Raw genomic sequence first — 24,597 nt, forward strand, 5'->3', positions numbered from 1 at the left:
ACACTGGATTCATCTTTAAAAAAGCAGGTGCATGTGACTTGAGGCTAGTCCAGCTGTGACCATGAAACCCCATTCCTGTCCCTTTCCCAGGACTCAGGTGTGGTTGCTCTGGGGACAAAGACAGATGCCGTGTAGTTTTGTGCAGCTGGTGACATCTCAGGTGAATAGTGAGGGCACTTCACTAGCTAGAGTAGTCTGGGGTTTTTGCTAGTGCAGAGTTTGTCAAATGACATGTGGTTTTCTGGATGCATCTTACCCCTGAGCCCAGGTTTCCTTGGGACCCCAGAAGCATATCTTCTGGAAGAGCAGATATCTTGAAGAAGGCAAGTCTTGGGTAATTCTTCACCTCCAGTGGCCTCCACATAGGGGCTTGTTGGAAAATCTCTAAACCATAATATTGCTGAACTGCTTGTTGCAACAGAGTTGCTTGAAATCCACAGTGCCCATTCTCCTTGCAGCCACGAGACTCCAACCCAGTGCTAACACTTCTTATCCTATTTCCAGGCAGACATCAATAGTGGATCACAGTTGCTGCCAAGCATGGCCTTGGGTCTCAGGTCATTCTTTTCTGGTGTTGCAGAAAGTTGTACTAATTGATTAGAATTGGCACTTGAAATAAAAGCTATTTGCTGGAACTTCCCTCGTGGTCCAGTGGTAAAGAATCCGCCTTCCAATGCAGGGGACACGGGTTCGATTCCTGGTCAGGGAACTAAGATGCCACGGGGCAACTAAGTCCACGCACCACAACTACTGAGCTCACACGCCTCAACTAGAGAGCCCGCGTGCTGCAAACTACAGAGCCCACGCACTCTGGAACCCACCCGCCACGACTACAGAGCCCACACGCCCTGGAGCCTGCACGCCACAGCTAAAGAAGAGAAAACCCGCACGCCACAACTAGAGAGAAGCCCATGCACCGCAACAAAGAGCTCGCGTGCCGCAACTAAGACCCAACGTGGCAAAAAAAAATGAAATTAAAAACAAAAAAACGTATTTGCCATCCCTACTGTACTCATTTTTAAGGTTGCCATGGTCATAATCCAAAGTTGAAATGCACCAAATAAATGAGATTGGACCAAAGCTTCAGTTTAATGGGGGCATGTGAGGAAAGATACATACTTTCCCATGTCAGGTGCCCTGGGACTGGCAGAATAGCTGGCAGCAGGGGTGGTTGCAGAGGATGGACCAGCAACACAGAGGGTGGGAACTGAGGCCTCAAATCTGTAGACAGTTCAACCCTTGGTAAACAAATGGATAGGCCATTCTCAGAACAGCTAGTGTAGCTGATGATGTTCTCACTCAACTGGCCTCACTGAGCAAACTAGCAAGTTGTTTTAGTGTTGGTGGATTCGGGCTCCAAATGTGGATTCGGGCTTGGACCCTGTCAGGCCATCCCGTAAGGAAAGCCAAGCATGCCTGCCTCCCAAGGGAAAGAGGGGATCACCCCCACTCTGGCCAGAGCTCCTCTCTGGCACTGAAGCTGTGGCTCGCATGAATCCTGAGCCCCAGGGAGTCCTTGCTGGGAGCAGGAGTAGGAAAGAGTCAAGACTACAGACCTCGGAGGTGTTCCAGGCCTGGAAATATCAGGTTTATGAAGTTGCATCTTTCACTAGCTCTTCCTTTGGCAGCAGAACCAGGCCTTACTTTCTTTTCTTTTTTTTTTAACATCATTATTGGAGTATAATTGCTTTACAATGTTATGTTAGTTTCTGCTGTATAACAAAGTGCATCAGCTATACGTATACATATATCCCCATATATTCTCCCTGTTGCGTCTCCCTCCCACCCTCCCTATCCCACCCCTCTAGGTGGTCACAAAGCACCGAATTGATCTCCCTGTGCTTTGCAGCTGCTTCCAACTAGCTATCTATTTTACACTTGGTTGTGTATATATGTCAGTGCTACTCGGTCACTTCGTCCCAGCTTGGCCTTCCCCCTGTCCATGTCCTCAAGTCCATTCTCTACGTCTACAACTTTATTTCTGTCCTGCCCCTAGGTTCGTCAGAACCATTTTTTTTTACATTCCATATATATGTGTTAGCATACGGTTATTTGTTTTTCTTTCTGACTTAACTTCACTCTATATGGCAGACTCTAGGCACATCCACCTCACTACAAATAACTCAATTTCACTTCTTTTTGTGGCTGAGTAATATTCCATTGTATATATATGCCACATCTTCTTTACCCATTCATCTGTCAATGAACTCTTAGGTTGCTTCCATGTCCTGGTTATTGTAAATAGAGCTGCAATGAACACTGTGGTACATGTCTCCTTTTTCTTTTTTAATAATTTAACTTTTTTTAACATCTTTATTGGAGTATAATTGCTTTACAATGTTGTGTTAGTTTCTGCTGTATAACAAATCAGTTATATGTATACATATATCCCCATATCTCCTCCCTCTTGCGTTTCCCTCCCACCCTCCCTATCTCACCCTCCTAGGTGGTCACAAAGCACTGAGCTGATCTCCCTGTGCTATGCAGCTGCTTCCCACTAGCTAGCTATTTTACATTTGGTAGTGTATATATGTCCATGCCACTCTCTCACTTCATCCCAGCTTACCCTTCCCCCTCCCCTTGTCCTCAAGTCCATTCTCTACGTCTGCATCTTTATTCCTGTCCTGCCCCTAGGTTCTTCAGAACCTTTTTTTTTTTTTTTTTAGATTCCATATATGTGTGTTAGCATACAATATTTGTTTTTCTCTTTCTGACTTACTTCACTCTGTATGACAGACTGTAGGTCCTTCCACCTCACTACAAATAACTCAATTTCGTTTCTTTTTATGGCTGAGTAATATTCCATTGTATATATATGCCACATCTTTTTTATCCATTCATCTGTCAATTGGACACTTAGGTTGCTTCCATGTCCTGACTACTGTAAATAGTGCTGCAGTGAACATTGTGGTACATGACTCTTTTTGAATTTTGGTTTTCTCAGGGTATTGCTGGGTCTTATGGTAGTTCTATTTTTAGTTTTTTAAGGAACCTCCATACTGTTATCCATAGTGGCTGTATCAATTTACATTCCCACCAACAGTGTAAGAGGGTTCCCTTTTCTCCACACCCTCTCCAGCATTTATTGTTTGTAGATTTTTGGTGATGGCCATTCTGACTGGTGTGAGGTGACACCTCATTGTGGTTGTGATTTGCATTTCTTTAATGATTAATGATGTTGAGCATCTTTTCACATGTTTGTTGACAGACTGTATATCTTCTTTGGAGAAATGTCTGTTTAGGTCTTCCACCCATTTTTGGATTGGGTTGTTTGTTTTCTTGACATTGAGTTGCATGAGTTGCTTGTATATTTTGGAGATTAATCCTTTGTCAGTTGCTTCATCTGCAAATATTTTCTCCCATTCTAGGGTTGTCTTTTCATCTTGTTTATGTTTTCCTTCACTGTGAAAAAGCTTTTAAGTTTCATTAGGTCTCATTTGTTTTTGTTTTTATTTCCATTTCTCTAGGAGGTGAGTCAAAAAGGACCTTGCTATGATTTATGTCATAGCATGTTCTGCCTAAGTTTTCCTCTAAGAGTTTGATAGTGTCTGGCCTTACATTTAGGTCTCTAATCCATTTTGAGTTTATTTTTGTGTATGGTGTTAGGAAGTGTTCTAATTTAATTCTTTTACATGTAGCTGTCTAGTTTACCCAGCACTACTTATTGAAGAGGCTGTATTTTCTCCATTGTTTATTATTGCCTCCTTTATCAAAGATAAGGTGACCATATGTGCCTGGGTTTATCTCTGGGCTTTCTATCCTGTTCCATTGATCTATCTTTCTGTTTTTGTGCCAGTACCATATTGTCTTGATTACTGTAGCTTTGTAGTATAGTCTGAAGTCAGGGAGCCTGATTCCTCCAGCTCCGTTTTTCGTTCTCAAGATTGCTTTGGCTATTCAGAGTCTTTTGTGTTTCCATACAAACTGTGAAATTTCTTGTTCTAGTTCTGTGAAAAATGCCATTGGTAGTCTGATAGGGTTTGCATTGAATCTGTAGATTGCTTTGGGTAGTATAGTCATTTTCACAATGTTGATTCTTCAATCCAAGAACATGGTATATCTCTCCATCTGTTTGTATCATCTTTAATTTCTTTCATCAGTGTCTTATAGTTTCATGCATATAGGTCTTTTGTGCCCCTAGGTAGGTTTATGCCTATGTGTTTTATTCTTTTTGTTGCAATGATAAATCTATTTAGATTTTTTGGCTTCTTATTTTCCTCTACCAGCAAGGCTTTGGGAAATGTGTAGCCACTTCCTCTGTGGTCATTGATGTGCTAAGCAGGTCACTTGGGTCAGGCAACATCAGTTCTGACACCAATCCAGGGTGAAAAGGGAGGCTACTAAATGGAAATTAGAGATAAACATCTTCTCCTATGACTTGGAATGGCTGTGGTGGGAGGATCCAAGGAGTCAGGTTTTTCAGAAGCCTGTAGCGTTAGCCACTGGTCAGCTCCTGTCCTTGAAGACAGGAAGTGAGACTTACACTTCTTTATTGTTCACTTCCCATAACTCTGGTGCCTATATATCCTGTCTCGATTAAGATTCTACTGTTTGCTTGTAGCAGGGACCCATTAGAGCTTATCTGAGGAAAAGTGGGTGAGAGATTATAAATTATTAAAAAGATAGAGGGATGTATTTGTCAAGCTAGGTTTGGTCATGCTCTGGTAAAAATTAAACCTTAAAATCTCAGTGGCTTAACATAGCAAAGGCTTATTTCCCACTGCACAAAGTCCAGCGAAATTTGGGTGACTCTCCTAGGCAGTTCTGGGGACTCAGAGATCCAAGTGCTGCTGTCTTGTAGCTCCATCATCTGAGCACCAGGCACCAAGGTCACTCCCAAGGGAAGAGAGGAGAACAAAGGATGGCACCCATTGGGTGCTTTAAAAGGTCAGGCCTGGAGGTATTTCACTTCCCCACCCCCACCATGGAAGGAAGGCAGGGAAACGCAGTCTGTCTGTGGGTCCAGGAAGATGACAATGAAACCCAGTCTGGTGAAAACAAAGCTTGCCTCATGAGACAGAAGGGTATCTCACAGACAGACCAGGAGGGCAGTGGGAGCAGCCTGACCCAGGGAGCTGGAGCCAGGAACTGGAAAGCCACTGGGAACCCACACAGCTCCTCTCTCAGCCTTTCTGACTCTCTAGCAGACACCCAGTCCCTCATCTCTGCTTCTCTCTCCTTCATTTTCTTCTCTCTGCAGACTGACAGTTTTCACTGTGCGTGGCCGTCCACAGACCTCTACTTTACATAAGTAAGGACATTGTGGGTCAACTTTAGACTGCAAGGAGAAAAAAATCTAAGTGGTTCAGCTCCTACCATGCATCTACCCAATTCTAATCAACTCCAGCTAGGAGTGTTGGGTGGGGTAATCACCCAACCATTTGCAGGGCCCAGTGCAAAATGAAAATGCAGGGTCCCTTGTTCATGAAGCAGGAAAAAGGCTTTTTCCTGTCGTCCACAACCTCTCTTGACCTGCCATGGTGGGGCTTTTTATTTGCTACTTAATGTTGTACTCCTTGAGGCATGGGCTACTCACTGCATGAGTACAGACCCTCACAGGCATAGGGGCTCCCTGGGACAAAAGCATGCAGGGCACACACCCAACGCTAGCCTCCCCTGCACTCGAGCCTGGGCCCCCACTGGGGTGGCAGGTGGCAGCAGACACTGATGGGGCAGGGAGTGGGGAGGACACGTCAAGGGGCACAGGAGCAGGCAGTGGAAAATCTGTCCTAGGGAGGCAGGGAGGAGATAGGAGGCAGGGCCACATACCAACCAAGACTCAAAGCCCCTGGGCCGTGCTCCACTGTCCCATCAGACTTCACTTACAAAGCACAAATTCAAAGAAAAAATGGTTAAGAATGTCCAAACGGCAACTGCAGAGCATTTAAACCCAAGCAGGGAGCTCCCTTCTTAGCGTGGAGTCCTGTGTAGCTGCACTGCTGGCAGGCCCAGGAAACAGCCCTGCGTACAGTGTTAACATGAATGTGGCTGCCCACACGTGTTCCTAGAGGGTCTGTTATTCCAGAAGAGGAGAAGGGTCAGGAGCTAAAAAAAATTCTGAAAGATGGTTTGCTAAATAGCTAGTAGGCACACATTTGACATTTGACATTATTATAATGACTTATATTTGGGGCTTCTTCTGGGTGTAAGGGGCCGTGAGCAGCTCAGTTGGCGTCCCAGGATATTGGGACAGTCATCATCACTGTAGCACTCTGCTCCTGAGCTCTTTGGAACCGTTTGTCATCCTTTCTCTTCTGAAATTCTCTAGCTTCAAGGCATGAGACCTGCTGGCTTCCCTCCTCCATCTTCAGATCACTCTCTCTTTCCTGGTGCTTCTTCTATCACCTGCCTCCCTCCAGATGGGGTATGTCCCCCTCTCTACATCCCCAAATTTGGCTCAGACATTTCACTCTTACCTGAAGGCTAGTAGCTCCCAATATTTCTAAGGTCAGGAACCCCTTTAAGGAGAGTGACTGACTCTTTTCCCAGAAATTTTTCACATCAGGTCGAGGGGACCCAGGACCAACTGCATCCCATACACCTGTGGTGCTTGGTAAAAATGCCAGTTCCTGGGCCTTACTCTAAATCCAAACCAAATCAGAACCTCCAGATGGGGCCTAGGTATCTGCATTTTTACAAGCATTCTAGTTGATTTTGTGGCCTCAAATGTGTAAAAACTGTAGCCATAGGGTATCAAGGATCTCAGGTCAGTCAGTGTCAAGAAACCCTAATCTAAACACTTCATCATAGTGATACCCTTGGCCATAACTAATGTGTCCTAAGTATACAGCTCCAGCCAGGCCCTCTCTCCAATACTCCACTGCATGGAAATGGTTATTGGACTGTCCTCTTTTTTTTAAATTAATTTTTATTGGCGTATAGTTGATTTACAATGTTGTGTTAGTTTCTGCTGTACAGCAAAGTAAATCAGTTATGCATATACATATATCCACTCGTTTTTAGATTCTATTCCCATATAGATCATTACAGAGTATTGAGTAGAGTTCCCTGTGCTCTACAGCAGTTTCTTATTAGTTATCTATTTTATATATAGTAGTGTGTATATTGTCAGTCCCAATCTCCCAATTTATCCCTCCCTGAGAACTCTTGAAACCTACTATATACAGTTGATTCTTGCTTGTTTACCTTTTTCTACCAATCTGCACATCTGAATTTGGCTCCATCTGCAGTCGGGACTGACGATTGATTGATTTCTTCTGACAGCTCTCAAAGGGCCATATCACCTCCTTACCAGGGCATGTGTGTGCCATCTGGCGGTAAACTGACCACACTGACTACAGGCTACACTGACCCTAGAAAATGCTGTGCCGTTTTCAGCAAATCATTTTTGCCCAACATAGGACTGTATGTATTGAAAGCATACCTTCAAACACTTATTCTTCCAAAAGTTTTCATGTCTGTCAAATAGGCTCATCAGTATCCAGGCTCAGTCGTCTGAGAGGCCTCCTCAGCTGTCTCCTACCCAATCAGACATGGACATGTCCTGCCCATTCTTCTGCTGAAATACCTCTCGAATGTCTAGCTCCCTCTAGAACTCTACAGTCACCAACCGCATTTATCTACAACCTTGTCCCAAACTTTAACTACAAAGATCCTCTGGATATTTTCTCCCTGCCCCACCCCCTTCCTTCCCTTCTCATTCCCTAGTTCTATTCCACATCCATCTACGGAGAGGATATCAAACACACGCAGATATCAGTGTCATCCCCCGCTGCTTAAGAATCTACTGTAGCTCCGCACTGCCTTGCACATACCGTCTACACGCCTCCACTTGGTCTTTAAGTGCTGCTGCCCCACATCCCTCTGCCAAGTATACACTTCAGCCTCATCTCTACACACTCCAGCTGAGCCATTCTTCCTCCTTTCTCTCACCCTGAATCACGCAAGCTCCCACCCCTGTACCTTTTCTCCAGCTGGTCTCCTGCATGGGATGCCCAGCCCTCACCTCTGCAGCCATCTCAGGCCACTGTGTCTTCAGAGCCACAGCTCAAGGCTCACTCTCTCTGAGGGCCTTCTCTGACTGCCATGTGCCCAGACTTCCCCGGTACCTCTGTAGGGGTTTGCTTCTCTGTAGCTCCCTCATCTCATTGTGGTTTCAAAGTATTCACCTTCCTCAGATAGGTTGCAAACACAGCAGACACAAGGATCAAGATTTCTACTTATGGGAAGATTTTGGTGCACACAGAAGTGCTTAGTAAATGGTGGTTTTCTTTTATATATATATATATATATATATATATATATATTTATATATATATATTTATATATATATATATACACACATAGATATATATGTGTGTATATATATATATATTCTTATTGGAGTATAACTGCTATTCAATGTTGTGTGTGTTAGTTTCTGCTGTACAACAAAGTGAATCAGCTGTATGTATACATATACCCCCATATCTCCTCCCTCTTGCGTCTCCCTCCCTCCCACCCTCCCTATCCCACCCCTCTAGGTGGTCACAAAGTACCGAGCTGATCTTCCTGTGCTATGCAGCTGCTTCCCTCTAGCTATCTATTTTACATTTAGTAGTGTATATATGTCAGTGCTACTCTCTCACTTCGTCCCAGCTTACCCTTCCCCCATAGTGTCCTCAAGTCCATTCTCTACATCTGCATTTTTATTCCTGCCCTGCCACTAGGTTCATCAGTATAAATGGTGGTTTTCTGAAGAGTCACAGGCTTGGATCTTTAGAAAGACCTACCCACTCCAATATTGGTGATTGTTATATGTGTTCCGGAGAAACAAAAGACCCTCAACTGTTCATGTTGCGACCTCACTGGCTTGTCCGAGTGCTTAAATGGAATAATTGACACTAAGACTATTTGTGGAAGCAAAATTATTGTGTTAGATTATGTGTAAATTATTCACGTGAACCCCTTAGATCCTTGGGTAATTACACACTAAGAAAGGTATCTGTTACCTGATCTGGGCCCTCGAGTTTTCTCAGGCTATTTTATGCAACAAAATAGAGACCAAGCAAACCAGCTTCTGCTCTCAATTCCCCTTGGTGGCCTAGAAGAGACAGGCTGGCTGGATGAGCGTGTTTGGGGCTGCTCCTGGGACACCTGGATCTCAGCCATGCAAAAGCAGCACTTCCTGACACCTACCTGTGCCAGGGCTTCACTAGTGCCCACCCACATTGTCACCAAACCTCATTTAATTACATTGATTGCTTGAGAGATGACTGATTTATGAGTCTATAGTGAAGCCACTTAGAAATTATTCTTAGTCCATTGGAACTTCAGCAAAAGTGGTTTTGATTGGCAAACGGGTCTTTGTTGAATTGTTTTTAAGAATCTTTGGGCAAATATACTGGGTTCTAAATAAAAGGCATGAGGTGGTTCCTTAGGGCCCATAGATGATTAGTACGTTTTAAGAGGGGGAAGGTGCTCTTTGTTTTTTGGGTTGTGGTGTTGGCTTCACTTTCTTCCATCTGTGGTTTATCATCTAAATTTCTTTTTCTGTTGTAGGACCACCTGGCCCAGCAGGTAAGAGCCCATGGATTTTCCAAGTTCATGGGAAGGATATGGGTGGCTGGCCCCCCAGGATCACTCATAAGGGACTGAGGCAGGGAAGGAAGAAGAGTCTGAAGGCAGCCTTGACTATCACTGTGTCCCCCTCCTCTCTGCCCCAATCACCAGCTCTCCTGTTCCCTCCCACTTGAGAACTTGCTGTCACCATTCCCCACCTGTCACTGCTTCAGGCAGGGGCAGGGAAGGTAGAGAAGGAAAAGAAGAAGCAGGAGAAGATCTGGAAGAGGCGTCAATGCCTGGCCAGTTTCACTGTCTAAAGGAAGTCATGTTAACTTCTGTTAAGATTTTTTTAAATGTTCCCATTTCCTGTGTTTTGATGCAGGACCTCCAGGAATTGGTGGGTTACCAGGACACAACGGATCAGATGGACGGCCTGGTCCCCAGGGCCCAAAAGGCGAAAAAGGAGCAAATGGAAAAAGAGGAAAAATGGGTATTTTGTCACTCTTCTAATTCATTTCCTTGTTTTTTGTCTCCATTATTGCATGTTGGATGAACCAAAGTTGGCACAGTGGGGGAAAAGTGCTGCATCTCTGAATGCAAGGCTGGCTAATGCTTGCCTGGAAGCTGCTGTGTTCTGGGGCAGCAAGGGCCTTCTCTTTGGTCCAACCCTGATAAGATTTATATCCAGTCTGCCCGAGAGAAGCAGTATACCTGAGAGCTGATGTCCACTCCTCTGCTTGCTCTGATGCAGACAGACAGATGGAAGGGGCAAGAGTGAGCAGTCCTGGGGAGGGGCACTACACGGGCTGTGAAGGCTATCTGTGCTGGTACCCCAAGTTCTCTCAAGGGTCGTTCCCGCCCGACCCTCTCACTGCCTGCTCCTGCCCAGCAGATTTTTGTGTTTGACTGAAAATCAGTTGACTGATACTGACCTCTAGGTTTTCCTGGCTGGAGGAATCACCAGAATGATTTGAGTAGAAAGGCAGCATCCAGGCTGACACTCAGGTTGTGTGGTCCCAGCTGTCAGGGTCTCCTGTCCAGGGGTCACAGGACTATTAAGAAGATGTGGCTGGCATCTCTGAGAGACCTCCTGTGCCCTGCTGTGAGTGGTGGCATTGCCACCACTCAAGCAAAGACCTGGAAACACCAAGGTGTCAGATGTGTCAGGGAGCAGTGACCAGCAGGGGCTCAGGTAAGGCCTGGCAGGGTCTGGGGGCTGGGGCAGGGTGAGTTCTGAGGGGCTCTGAGCACCAGTCCTGGGAAGTCCATGGGGAAGGCCGGGGCAGAGTCACCTGAAGAGAGCTGGCACATGGCACAGTGGAGGCTTGAGGGCAGGGGTTAGAGACTCCTCAGGACGCTTCAAGGAAGGCGTGGTTCTTAGTCACAGCTGAGGGTGGAGGCTCCACTAACCCTCTTATCTATTTTCAATCTCTTGGTTACACTGCCCTAACTCACCTGGACAGGCCCCAGGCTAGAAGAACCACTAGAACAACTCTTCCAGACAACACAGGAACCCCTTCCAGCGTTTCTGCTCTTAAACAATTTGAGTGAGAGCCAGTGGAAAGGGAGAAAATTGTTGAGGGGCTCTGCCACTTGCCAAAAGCCTGCATACCTGTGCTCCCAGGGGCAGCCTCTGTGAAAATGGGCCCACGCAGCCCATGTCAACTCCGTCCCCAGAAGTCCAGCAGTTACAGCCAGAACTGCAGAGCAGAATGGACCCTTACATGTCAGATAATAACTATAATTATAAATGAATATCAGCATCAGTTAATGATGACCGTCAGTGTTCAGGTACTTGGTTTATCCCAGAAAGACCCCAGAAATGTGATCCAGTCCTGAGGATTCAGTAATGAGTATTATGAGAGCCAACAGTGAGGGAGAGGGACCACCATGCAGCACTGGATGTGGGTCAGGTGAGAAAGGGGTAGCTACAAAAAGGTCTGAGACAGATCTCTAGCTTTGAAGAGATATGCTTAGCATGCAGCCCACAACCCAGTGAGGGCAGAAAAGAAAAAGTCTATTTATTTCTGTAAGACATATTTATGTGGCAGGTATTATTCTAGATGCTGGAGATCCAGAAATGAAAAAGCTGACAACATCTCTGCCTTCATGAGGCTGACATCCTAGTCTGGGCAGACGGACAATCAACAAGAGAAATAAGTAGAATATATTGTCTGTTACGCGGTGCTAAGTGCTAAACAGAAAAATAGAGCAAGGGGAAGGGATAGGAAGTGTGTAGGGTGGGGCGTGACTGTAGGCTGGGAGGCCAGGTGAGCCCCCTGAGAAGGGACCTTTGAGCAGACACCTGGAGGAGAGGAGAGCGCAGGTGGCGGACTGTCTGGGGGAGAGGGTTCCAGTGGAGCCTGTAAGTCCAGTGTACCTGCAGACGCTGAGGAGTGGCAGTGAAGCCAGCGTAGCCGGACAGAAAGGATGAGAGGTGAGCATGGTCAAGTTGAAACCAGAGAGGTAACAAGACCAAATCAGGTTAGCCCTGAGCATTTTAAGAACTGGGGTTTGTACTCAGACACCTGCCCTGCACACCTCCCTGGCAGCCACACAAAGGAGCCTGCAGGAGGGAAAGGAGGAGGTTTTGAAAAGGCTACCTCTATGAATAGGTTGTTGGAAGCATTACTCAGCCCTCGGCCAGCTCAGACTCTAGCCTGGACCATCCGACGCCAGAGCAAGGGCTGTGCTGTCCCCGTCACCCTGCCAAAGCCACATAGCTATGCTTTCCCTCCCCTGATCCCTTCCTGAGCCCAGGATGGATTCCCATCCCACCCAGCAATCAACAGAATTGCAGGAAGTGGGAGGCAGGACGAGAGCTGGCAGGCCCACGGAGGGGAATTGGCTTTATTCCAGGAGCCATGAGAAGCCACGAAGGGGTTTCAGGTAGGAGAGTGACATGATCACATCTGCCTTTCTGTAATACCCCCGCCGCTGCTGGTGGGGGACACACTGGAGTGAGCGCACAGGCGCTGCTGTTAGGGAAACAGGGCAGAAGCTACTCAGCGTGAGGGCGGAAGGGATGCAGGTGGGGTGTGCAAAGGCCGATGAGCTGAGTGACATTTGGGGGTGAAATCAACAGGACTTGGGGGAAGGTAGATATGAGAAGGAAGGGGAAGGGGTCACCAAGACTGACTGTGAGATTTTCATCCTGCCTGACTGCTCTTCCCTGAGGTGAGGGGCCCCAGACCGGCTCAGGTCCAGGGAGACAGTCATGGCTCAGCATGGGATGTGCTGAGTTTGAAATGCCTTGAAACACCCAGGAGGAGGGGGGCCTTGAAGATGCAGGTCTGCAGTTGGAGAAGTCCCTGGGGCTAGAGGTATACATTAGGGTGTCACCCAAGGCAATGGGCTTGTGGGCCAGGGTGCAGTCCCTTAGGGAGGGAGCTACCAGCAGAGGAGAGCCTGGGTCAAGCCCTGAGAAGTAACAGCGTCTAGTGACCAAGTAGAAGGGGAGGAGCCAGCAAAGGAGGCCAAGGACAGACTGAGCAGCAGGAAGAACAGCAGGAGAGGATGGGAACATTCATCAGCAAATACTTATTGAGAGGGTTCCAAGTACTAGTGGGGAAACAAAATAGACGTAGCCCCTATTGTGGAACTTTCCATCTTTGGTGGGGAGGCAGACATAAATAGTCAACGCAAATACATCTGTAATCACAATGTGAGGTGCACATTTGAAGGAAAGATCAGGGTGTTATAAGCTACAGTGCAGAGAGGGCGGGTCGGGAGGTAACGTCTGAGGTCAGACCTGAAGGATGAGGGCGAGGCAGAGGGTTGCCCAGGTGGAGGGCACACACCTGCCAAAGCCCTGCTGGGGCAGCTGGGGGAGGGGGCGTGCAGCAAGGTGAGATGGGAGGCGGGGGCCAGGCCCTTCCAGAGCCTTCAGGTTAGTGGTCTGGGGTCTCTCTGTCAGCCACAGGGACTCATGCAGGATGTGACCTGCTGGGCCAGGATCATGGCTGTGGAGAACAAAGGACCGTCATTTCAGCTGAGAGTTCCAGGATCGTTAGTGGTTTGCCAGGCAAGGGGTGGGAGAGGGGAGGAGTGGGCGTGCGTTCCAGAAAGAGGGAACAACAAGTGCTATTACCAAAATCAGGAGAAAGAGACTGTGTTCCACAGAGATAGGACTGGGTTAGGCTGGACCATGCCCTCTAGCAGTGATCCTCTGGACAATAGTAAATAGCTGACATTTACTGTCAGGCACACTACCTAGTCCTCTCTACACTCACTTCATTTAGTCTTCACAACAACCCCAAGGAGATGGGTATTTTTACCAGCCATATTTTTCCCAGATGAAGAAACCTTATCTTTCTGTTTTCCAAACAGGTCAGGCCCACCCTTGTCCCAGGGCCTTTGCACTGCTGTGGCCCGGCCCTTCCTGAGGCCCGTCCTTCCCACAGAGCAGATCTCAGCTTATAAGTCACCTCCTCTTCAAGATCGTCCCTGACCTCTGTGTCTGGCCCCTGCCTCACCAACTCAGTCACATTCCCTGCTCTTTTCCAATAACATATCCCTCCCTGAAATTCTCTCCCAGTGTTGCCTGTTGATATGCTGATGGTCTGACTCCCTAGGGAGAACGTGAGGTCCGTGAGAACCAGGCCATGTCACTCTCGCTTAGACTCAACCTCCAGAGCCTGGAACAGCCAGCGAAAGAGGGCAATCAAGTCATGGTTGAACTGATGGACGTAATTTGTCCAATGTCCAAAAGCTAATAAGTGGAGGAGGTGGGATTTGAACCCAGGCCTCTCTGACTCCTGGACCCCTGCTCTTAAACACGACTGCACTAAACGTCTAGGCTTGAGGAGGTCGGGCCCAAGCTGTGAGAGCGGCGTTAGCCCGAGCCGAGGGAAGGAAGGCTGGGCCTTGGGAGCTAGTGCTGTTAATTGTCGAAGGATGATGCTGAGTCTGACCCTGAGTCTTCCCGGGAGGCTGGGAGAGCGCCAGCCCTTCAGAGAGGCCCGCAGGACGTGTGCAGGAACGCACAGTTCAATGAGTACTAACCTGTCAGGCAGAAAGAATGGTCCCTGCTCTCCTGGCAGAGGGGAGCCAGGAAAGGAGTTCCGGGAGCACCTGCCTCGAACCCCGACTGGCTCTGAGGCCTTGGGTAGGTCAGTCCCTCATCGGGCCTTGGTCTCCTCTGTACGCTAAGGAGGTTGTCTTCCAACAACTCTAGCATGGCTTCCGGTTTTTAAACAGCCTGCTCTAGTGTTTGCCTATGAAGGAGAGACTATTACTTGGCATAGCTCTCAGCCAACCCCAGCTGAGGCTCAGTAAATAATTAATGAGTGAAAAATGAAGGAATGCATGAATGAGAAGAATAGAACATAATTTCTGTCCATAAGAGCTTACAGTCCTGTTGAAAGAGAAGATATAGTGTATATACAGGATGAATTCAATAACTGGTTATTCTGATATGAAGATGCTTTATACTACACACCAGAGAATACTGCTGGAAGAAAAATCTGAACTTTGCTGTGCAGATAATGAACAAATAGGATCCAGTGTAGAGGACGGATTGTACAGTAGAGACAAGTGTAAAGGACAAGAGATAAGTGTGATCAACATCTTGGACACAAACAGAGGGGAGATGGGGAGGGAACTGCAGGGGGGAGAACAGAAAGGCCACGCTCGGAGGAACTTCTAAGGAGGCTGCCCCTGCGTATAAGAGGGGACCCAGGTGAGCCTGGGGTGGGGTCAGGGCCTTTAGCTCCATGTCTGCTGGAGGCCGCCGGGAGCCACTGCGGGCTCTTGAGAAGAAGACTAACCTGACGAAACCAGAGTTTAGAGCTTTAGACCAACAGTTGTTTCCAGGATATTGAAATATGAAGATAACCCTCAATGTCTGACCTTAGGGATGCTAAGAACAAGGGTGCAGTAGGCCAGAGCCAGAGCTTGAAGTCTTGGTTTGGGTCCCGGATCTTCCGCTTACTAGCTGTGTGCACTTGGGCAAGTTACTTAATCACTCTGTTTCCTTATCTGTAAAATGAGAACAGTCATAGTATCAGCCTCATAGTGTTGTAAGGAAGATTACATTAATTAATATATATATAAAGTGCTTAGAATAGGGCCTGACACATAGCAAGTGCTATGTTAGTGTTAGATATTACTGTTGTTGTTGTTTCCAAGGGTGAGGAAGGAAATCTGAGTGGAAATGCCTGTATTTATTTGAAAACACCGACTTAGATTTAGAGAGAAGAATTGGACTTACATGTTGTCAATTATGCAACTAGCGTCTTTTTCGAAGTTTGACGTGCTATGCCTCAAAACCAAGCATTTTCTTTCCCTCCATCTGCCTCTCACTTTCTCACTCAAGACTTAATGCCTCAGTGTCTTCTCTAAGAATCGAATCTCCACCAAAACAGAAATAAACGCCCTCCTCCTTATTCATCCCAGTCTTGGGTCTGGGTTTTTCCCAACACCCTTGGCTCCGTTTCCTTTGCCTCAGTCGGTCACAGATGGTCCTGCCAAAAATAAGATGTCCTCCCTCACCCCTTGCAGTGAAGATGATGGCGTTGACCCCAGCTGGTCACACAACCCCAAACTCTAAAGCTGGGAAAACAGCTTGTTTTGAGTGGGCGCCACCGGGGAAGGAAAAGAGCAGAAAGCCACACCCAGCGCCCGAGCAAAGCAAGAGGAATCTGGCCTTTCTTTCCTGGCAGAATGTGCTGACTCAAAGCCTGCCAGGAATCACGGGACAACAATGCCGAGGTCCAGGCCACACAATGTTTAACAGTGTCCCTGTGCACAGCTGAGTCAGGGGAAGGTAGAAAGTGCCACATTCAAGTCCTCTGATGAGGTGGCGGTATACTTCTGACACACCATGGCCAGTGCGTGGCCAAGACAAGGGAAAACTTTGTGGAGGCAGCAAAGACGGTACGTAGTCAAAACATCCCCTACCCTTTCTTAATGAAAGCTTAAAAATTATCATGCAGACATAGCTGAGAGTCAGAATACATCCATAAGCAAAGGTCCTTAATATCCTGAGCTTTAAACACCTGCCCCTGTGCAGGCTGCATTATAGCAGCTGCATTACAGTATGAACGTTTTTCTATTTCACGCCTTGCCTTTTTGAGAAAGGGGTAAAAATGCATAAGAGGAAGGAATAAAAGAAAAGAAGGGGAAATCAAACGATGATGCAGAGAGGCTCTTTGTGACTAGAATAAATGCCTGAAAAAGAAACCCCTTAAGTAACTAGAAGATACAATTTCCCTGAGCATTGCTGAATGTAGGTCATGTGACACCTTTAGAAGGTATCAGTTATACTTGGTGCATTGTGCTGGCTGGACACTATGGCAACGTTCTCTTTTGTGTCCTTCAGATAATGTGCTAAATTGCCTATTTAAAATACTGACAAAAGAACATGTGCTCATGCAGAGGTCCCTGATTAAGAGAGGTCCCTGCTCTTCTTCACATCCTCTTCCACTGTGTCCCCAGCAACTCCATCAGTGCAAGATGACACCCAAGATCACCCCTGGCAGAGGCAGGGAACCAGGGGCTTCTGACCCCCATCTACAGCTGAATTGCATGGTTTCCACTGAGTTGTTTTTTTTAGTAGTTGGCTGAAATCTAGTGAATGTTTCTTTGTTCACCACATTTTTTAACAGTGATCAACACTTTAAGTTTCTTTCATATACTGCTGACTTCCTTGGGATGGTCTGTGTAGGGTGCCTTGAGTCTGGAAGTCCTTATCATTCCCTCGGCATAAGGGAAAGCTGCTAAGAGCTCCAGATGTATGTTTTAGGGAATAATGGCCTCCAATGGCAGTGCAGAGTATTCCAGCGCGATCTGTGGTGTGATGTGATACAATAACCTCCCCATTGCTGCAAGGGCTTGAAAGGAGCCAGTCGGGTGGTGGAGAGGGGCTTTCAGGGTTGGATGGGAGATTAATCTAAGTGACCCCTAAGGTGCCTTCCGATCTGGAATTCTATGATTCTCTTTGGACAGCTGTATAAGAATCCTATGGGGCTGGTAGGAAGTTGGGGGTAGGGTTCAGAATTGGTCTTAAATCTAGGGGGAAGACAATTGCAATGGCACAGAATGACAATTGGAGAATGGGGATTGGCCGAGTTGATGGGGCACAGGAGAGGGGTGAATGGGCAGTCACTCAGCCAGAACCTATAAGAAGGGGCTTGGGACTGGCAAGGTAATTAGAAAAAACAATGAATGCTAAGCCCTCTTGGTTAAAGAGGTTGAGAGAAACTGAAGTTTTGCACTAAAACTTGCCTCTGGCTCTTCCCTATTGCCTGAAATCTCTGCCCCTTTGAAAAATATCTCTATTGAGCAGTATCTCCAGGAGGCTCTTGTCAAAATGAGCAAATGATCCCTGCAATAGGGTATCGTATTAACTGATCCATATCTGGCAATACCTTTGCACAATAGTAAGTAATCACTTTCCCTCTCAGTGTGCCTAGGTGCTCATGAGTTCTAGCAACCTTTTTGTAGATTTTCTACATAAATAATCATGTCGTCTGCATATAAAGACAATTTTAATTCATCCTTTCTAATCTGTTTGCCTTTATTTCTTTTTCTTTGCTTTATTGCACTGGCTAGAACCTCCAGTAGAGTGTGAAATAAAAGTGATGAGAATGGATACCATTGTCTTTTTCCTGATCTTAGGGGGAAATCATTTAGTCTTTCATCATGATGATGTTAGCTGTAGGTTTGTTCATAGATGCCCTTTTTCAGATTGAGGAAGTTTCCTTCTATTCCTCTTTTTTTTTCATAAATTTTTATTTATTCATTTGTTTTTGGCTGCTTGGCTGCTTTGGGTCTTCATTGCTGCGCACGGGCTTTCTCTAGTTGTGGCGAGTGGGGGCTACTGTTCGTTGTGGTGTGCAGGCTTCTCATTGCAGCGGCTTCTCTTGTTGCGGAGCACAGGCTCTAAGCACACGGGATTCAGTAGTTGCAGCACGTGGGCTCAGTTGTTGTGGCACGTGGGCTCGGTAGTTGTGGCTTGCAGGCTCTAGAGAGCAGGCTCAGTAGTTGTGGCGCACAGGCTTAGTTGCTCCGCGGCATGTGGGATCTTCCTGGACCAGGGCTCGAACCTGTGTCTCCTGCATTGGCAGGTGGATTCTTAACCACTGCACCACCAGGGGAGTCCCCTTCTATTCCTCATTTGATGAGAATTTTTATTAAGAATGGGTGTTGTATTTTATCAAATGTCTTTTCTGCCTCCACCAAGATGGTCATATAATTTTTTTCTTGCTTAAATTATTAATATGCTACATTACATTGACTAAATGATTAAACTACTTTCAGTAGTTTAAACTACAGTTTAGAGACATCTGGCTGGGTAGTTAAACTACTTTCTGCTCAGTTTAATCCTTTTGAAGCTTGTTTTTAAGCTTTGTTATGATAGATCCACGGCAGCCTTGACTCTTGGGCTAATTTAGCCTCACTACTAAGAGAAGACTTTCCAAGGACTCGACCTAACAGCGCACCATTCTCTTGAGATCTCTCTGCTTTGACTGGTGGGAATGAGAACCTTTCCCTGTGCAAGCTCTGAGAGTTGTGTAGTGAGTGGCTTTCTTTTCATTCTTTTCCCTACCTTGTAGATTTTCACCCTGCACAGACTATTACTCTGACACAGACTTGAGGAAACACCTCTGAAGTTCTCCAGAGCTCTTTCTACATGATTACCCACTCTCTCATATTCTGTCTCATGAATCCTAGCCACCTTTATCTCCCCAAACTCTACTTTTTGTCTCCTCACCTCAGTGAAATTGGTGGGCCTTGTTTAGGTTCCCCGTCCCTGAGCTGCTGTGTGGAAACTACTATGAGCCGAGGCAATCATATTATGCATGTTGTTTGCTTCCTTTCTCCCAGGCATCAGAATACTAACTATGCTGCTGTCGTACAATGCTGAGATGAGTCACTGCATAGATCTTGACTATTCCTAGCTGTGGGTGGTAGGACTGTAGTTCCTATAGTGATGCCTCCCTGTGAGCAGAGACAGAGATTTCCTCCATTATATTTTGTTCACACTATCACCATCCCTTGTAATGCTTGTCCTAAAGCAGCTTTACCTGTTTTGCTACTTTGATTAAAAGCATTTTGCATTGGAATGTCACAGAAAAGGGCATTGGAGTTGGAATCAAGATTTTTGCTTCTCACTTAGCATCAATTGTAACCCCTGAGGCCTTAGTTCCGACTTCTGTAAAATGAGAGTAAGGATAACTGACCAGCCTACCACTCCCATGTTGTGAGGAATATACCAGATAATGCAGAGGACAACATCCACCCTTATGGTGCCAAACAAACCCCTCTGAGTTCTCAGTCCTTCCTGCTGGGGTGAGGAGGGCGTGGGGTGGGGGAGGGCAGACTTCCAATTAGGCTTTACCTTCTTTCTGCTCTTGCTGTGACTGTCCTTCTAGGGGTTCACTCCTCTCCAACCTGTTGGCCCAGCCAAATGTCTCTGAAAAGAATTCAACAGAACCACCTGGAGATACTATTCGTTCATGAATTGAGAACATGCTGCTGTCCTAAAATGGTTATGAAGTGTTATGTATTTGGTTTCTGAAGCTACTTCACCTTAAAAATACAAAGTACGATATTACAAAGTAGTTAGTGTGCCAGAATTCCCTGCACAACAGGCTAATTAATCATTTTTTTCTCAGGGCCACCTGGAGCCACAGGAACTCCAGGGGAAAAGGGAGACCCTGGTGAGCTGGGCTTGACTGGAAACGAGGGCCCAGCAGGGCAGAAGGGTGACAAGGGAGACAAAGGGGACGTGTCTAATGATGTACTTCCTTCAGGTAAGGGGCTGGCGCTCAGGCTCTCTCCCAGGGTGAATGGGCCCAGAACTTGGCCTGGCTTCTAGCACCAAGGCTGCTCCGGGTCTTCTCTCCTTAGCTGCCTATGTGCCCATCTGTTTCTCAGCATGTTTTAGAGTTCTGTGCTTTCAACAAGGAGAGAACCATGCATGTAAGCCCAATGTTTGTTGGTGAGACCAAATCTGATATCTAAGCATGAGCAGTTGAGATAATGCAGGTCTAAGTGTCATGGCTGGATGGGTTTCAGATGAAGGAAGCTTCCTTTTTCCAAATAGCTATTAAATCCAGCACAATCCAGAACAAGACAAGTAAGCGAGCAATTTCAGATACCTCAGAGGACAACAGACAGAAAGCACAGCTTCAGAGTTGAGCTAGAGCCATCCTCAGGCCCTTATCCTAAGACTTTTGACATAGAATTGGGGGAGACAGCGTTGCTGATCTTCTTTTTCTGGTTTCCAGCCCAGGTTAAAAACAGATAATTGCTGTCTATGGGGGAGGAGGTGGAGGCACAGCAAGCCTCAGAAAGACAATTACATGGTGGAAAGAGTAGGCGACAGCTGATGGTCATGGCACAGAAAGAGGCAGAAGAATTTTAAAAGCACACTACTTTGGAGACCATTTATACCATAAAAACATAACTATCCTATTAATGTGGTCAATAAGCATTTTTTAATATCAGAGAACACCATTTATGAATTAGGGATTTTGCTAGTAGCTGGAAATAGGAATATGAAAATGAGTTAAGACATAATATCTGTCCTCAAGAAGCTAGGATGATAGATGTTCAGAACAATGACCCTGAATCAGTTGCGCATCCAGCCATTCAAAATTTATTGAGCATCTGCTATTTGCCAGGTACTGTGCTAAGACCAAAGCACCAAGGAAAGATCAAATTAGGTTTAGCATGCTTTGTTTAACAAACAGGGGAGTTGCCATGCAAAATACGTAAAATGTAATAAGTGTTTTGACAGGATCATATATATGTGAATATACTTTGAAAATATAAGGTCATGTTATACACACTTATACGGGAAATCTACACATCCAGAATACCACACTCCCCTATACTACCAGACAAGTGAGGGTGACCACAAACCATTCAGGAAAGCAACATCTCTGAGTGTACCCCAGTTCTAGAGAACAGGCCAGAGCTGAGTGTGTCCTCTTGGCCAGAGAGCAGAGAAGGAATAGGAGGGTTGGACTGTGTTTGCCCTGCCTGCAGATCTCTGCCCCTTCCACAGTGGGCTTAGACCCACTGTTAGCCTCTGTGACCCCTGCTTGCCCACTCCAAAGCAACTGAAAGTGCTTATTTGGTGGGGCTGGGAGGAGGCAGCTAAAGAGATCTTAGATCACCAGTCAGCCCAGGAAAGGAGGGTAGAACAAAAGGACTGAATATCCCAGCCTAGCGGCATCTTTATGAAAGTTCCATAACCAATGGCCCCTGCAAAGGGCTGTACCCACACTGGCCACCTGAAGCTGGAAGTGTGTAGGGATTCCACCTGCTGATGTGTAGAGAATCCAACTGTCCGAGCACTCACCCCGATGACTTCAGTGGATTCTCACAAGTCAGGACAGGGAGTATGAGACAATCTGGAAATGAAGAACCAGTCTCGGAGGGTTAAGCTGCCTGCCCAAGGTCACAGAGCAGGACAGGAGCCCCTGATTTCTTCTACCACATAGAGGCATGTTTCTCATACCTGACATCTTAGGAAGAAAACATCTTAGGCAGTTTTTAAAAATACAGATGACCAGCTTCCCCACCATTTTGATCTAATTGATCCGGGAGGGGGCCCAGGCATTAGAATTGTGTTTGAGCCCCTTGGGTGATTCTAATAAGTAGTCAGGGTTGAGCCTTCCCAACATCAGCCAATGAAAAAAGGTTGAGCTTAGGAGCAAGACACCCCTAAGGGTGAGTCCCAGCACTATTCCAGTTGTGACCTGGGGCAAAGCACTGAACTTCCCTGAGACTCGGGTCACTGCGGAACCGCTGATACTATCTCACAGAGTGGCTGAGAAGGACAAAGGGGAGGAGATTTATAAAATTCCTAGCACAATTTCTGGCACATAGTTGGAACTCAGCCCCTGCTATGGGTGCTCCCTCGACTCTGTGTGAACAAGTGCTGGAGGACATCTGTGTCTGGGAAGGGGGACTCAGCAAGCCTTCCTGGAGATGCTGGGTCCCCTTCTCCCTTGTTTGAAGCCCATCTCTGCCAATGGCTCTTTAATCAACCCCCATCCCTGCTTCTCTCTCTCTTTCTCCAGGTGCCAAAGGTGACCAAGGCCCACCCGGCCCACCTGGGCCCCCGGGCCCTCCGGGTCCCCCAGGGCCCCCCGGAAGCAGAAGATCCAAAGGCCCTCGTCAGCCAAACATGTTCAACGGCCAGTGCCCAGGTCACCCAGCCCTGCCCCAGGGAACCACCTCTTCAGTTAATGATCCCAAACTCTCAGGCTTCACCCAGGCTTTGTGACCAGATTTGTTTTAAACAGAGGGAAATTTTGCCCAAAGCGAGTGTCCCCACCTTGCGACATGTTCCTGGGAGGCCTGAGCAGTCTGCCTGGGGTGAGGACTGGCGGCAGGTTTAGAATTGGGCCTCCCACCCCCTGGCCTCATCCCTCTCCCTTCACTTATCACCAGACTCTTTGCTCCTCCCTGCCAGATCCGCCATCCCTGGAGCATGAAGGGCTTGACTGATGCTGGGGAGATGGAGATGATGGGGAGATTCAGATCGGCTAACTTCCCACAACACCCCAGTACTACCATGACCACCACTAATGTTGATGTTCCAGGCACAGGGCTAAGCGCTCAGTTCATTTAATTCTACAACAGTCCTATGATATAGGAGTCGTATTCTTACCAGTTTACAGAGACAAAGCTGAAACCCCAGGGAACTACATAGCCTGTCCACGGTCACTCAGTTAGTAAGTGACAGAGCTAGGATTCAAACCCAGATGTGCCTGCGTGTAAAGCCCCTGCTCAGAGCATCTTCCTTTCAGAGACGGAAGTCCACACTTTGAGAATAAGGCAGTCAAGGCCAAGGGACACCTGGTCTCTGGCAGGCCTGGACGGTTTGTTCTTCGGCCAGTTGTTACAGGGGTGGCCATGGGGTTGAAAGCTAAGGAGAAATCAAGGGCCCTATTAACGGGAAATCCTTCTAGGGTAGAGCTAGAACTTCTCCCCACAGTGGTGACCGGGGACTAATTCACCTAACTTAGGCCGTGAGAAAGCACAACTTGATGCCTTGCTTCCTGGCAGAGAGGAGGGTCCTGACTGGAGTTTCTTTGTCACTTGCTGTGGATTTCATTGCCACTTTCTTAAACCGTCTTTCATTCTGTCTGGTGCACTGTTCTTTCTGGAAGACATTTGGGGAGCACACACAGTCAGAGTGGGTGAATCTGAGCTTTCAAAGATGTTACCACCCCCAGTAAATGGAGCCTAATTACATCCTGCCCAGCAGTTATCTGCCTGTTAAATCACCACAGAGCTGCTTCCGCCCCGGGTCAGTGCCACCCCCTCCATTAGCATCACCCTTTGTTCAGCCTCCCTTGGACTGTGAGCTCAGTGGGAACCTTCCCCCGAGTGGAGGCGAGGTCTGACCTTGCTCTTTGGGAATTCTGATTTGCCAGAGGCTCTGTCAGCAGCGAGAGGGGTGCTGGAGAGGTGCTCTCCTCCACCCCGCCTGTCCACCAAGAGGCTGGTCTGCAGGGGATGGGCTCCAGGGTTGTGAAAACTGCTTTAAAAGAGAGCCCATTATCTTCCACTCTTCCTCCTGGAAATGAGTCCTCCTTGCACCCAGCATCTGAACTTGACCCTCTCTCCTGCTCCAACTCCCTTGCTTTAACCCCCATCCCACTCCCACAGCCTTAGAAGCTGGTGGGCGCTACATGACTTAATGAGGGCCTTTTCTTCAGACTAAGAATGGGAGGGTCTCTCTGTCCCCCTCTTGTGCAAAGCCCAAGCCCCTAAGAGGAAACTCCAGACGAAACCCAGGACAGCAGCATTGCGTGGTGGTGGGGGAGTCTAACAGATCCCGAGACTGCTCTCTTTGGGTGACAAAGGGCTTCAGAGAGACACAGGCTCATCCAGCTAAAGGAAGATTAGAGACCACAGAGGGTCCTGCCTCCTTATTTTGCCGATAAAGAAACCTCTCTAGTTTATTCTGGGAGTTTCCCTAGTGACAGTTGAGGTGCTCCTTTCTATCAAGCAACCACAGGGTGATTGGAAATCCTCAGAATTTGTCTAGGGAAGTGGGCCTGGCCTTTCTCAGAAAGCCTGATTTGCCCCAACCTGCCCCCAGGTAGGGGGTCCTTACCCCCAGGC

At 47.2% G+C, this 24,597-nt stretch overlaps 1 protein-coding gene across 6 annotated transcripts in view; it reads left to right on the forward strand.

Annotated features, from left to right (window-relative positions):
• Positions 1 to 24,597, forward strand: part of GLDN (gliomedin) — a 67,462-nt gene that overhangs the window by 34,108 nt on the left and 8,757 nt on the right. For 4 of the 6 annotated variants that reach the window (XR_012330106.1, XM_073801001.1, XM_073800999.1 and 1 more), the window contains exons 3-6: positions 9,502 to 9,519; positions 9,887 to 9,994; positions 20,124 to 20,261; positions 22,542 to 22,670. Coding sequence is in view for 5 of the 6 variants with exons in the window: in XM_073801001.1 (XP_073657102.1) it covers positions 9,502 to 9,519; positions 9,887 to 9,994; positions 20,124 to 20,261; positions 22,542 to 22,670 (393 nt within the window). In the remaining variant the exon portion in view is untranslated. The remainder of the gene's footprint in view (positions 1 to 9,501; positions 9,520 to 9,886; positions 9,995 to 20,123; positions 20,262 to 22,541; positions 22,671 to 24,597) is intronic. The other 2 variants (XM_073801000.1, XM_033851673.2) reach the window with 1 other exon arrangement.

Source organism: Tursiops truncatus, chromosome 2 (genome assembly GCF_011762595.2).
Source record: "Tursiops truncatus isolate mTurTru1 chromosome 2, mTurTru1.mat.Y, whole genome shotgun sequence".
NCBI classification, from domain to species: Eukaryota; Metazoa; Chordata; class Mammalia; order Artiodactyla; family Delphinidae; genus Tursiops; species Tursiops truncatus.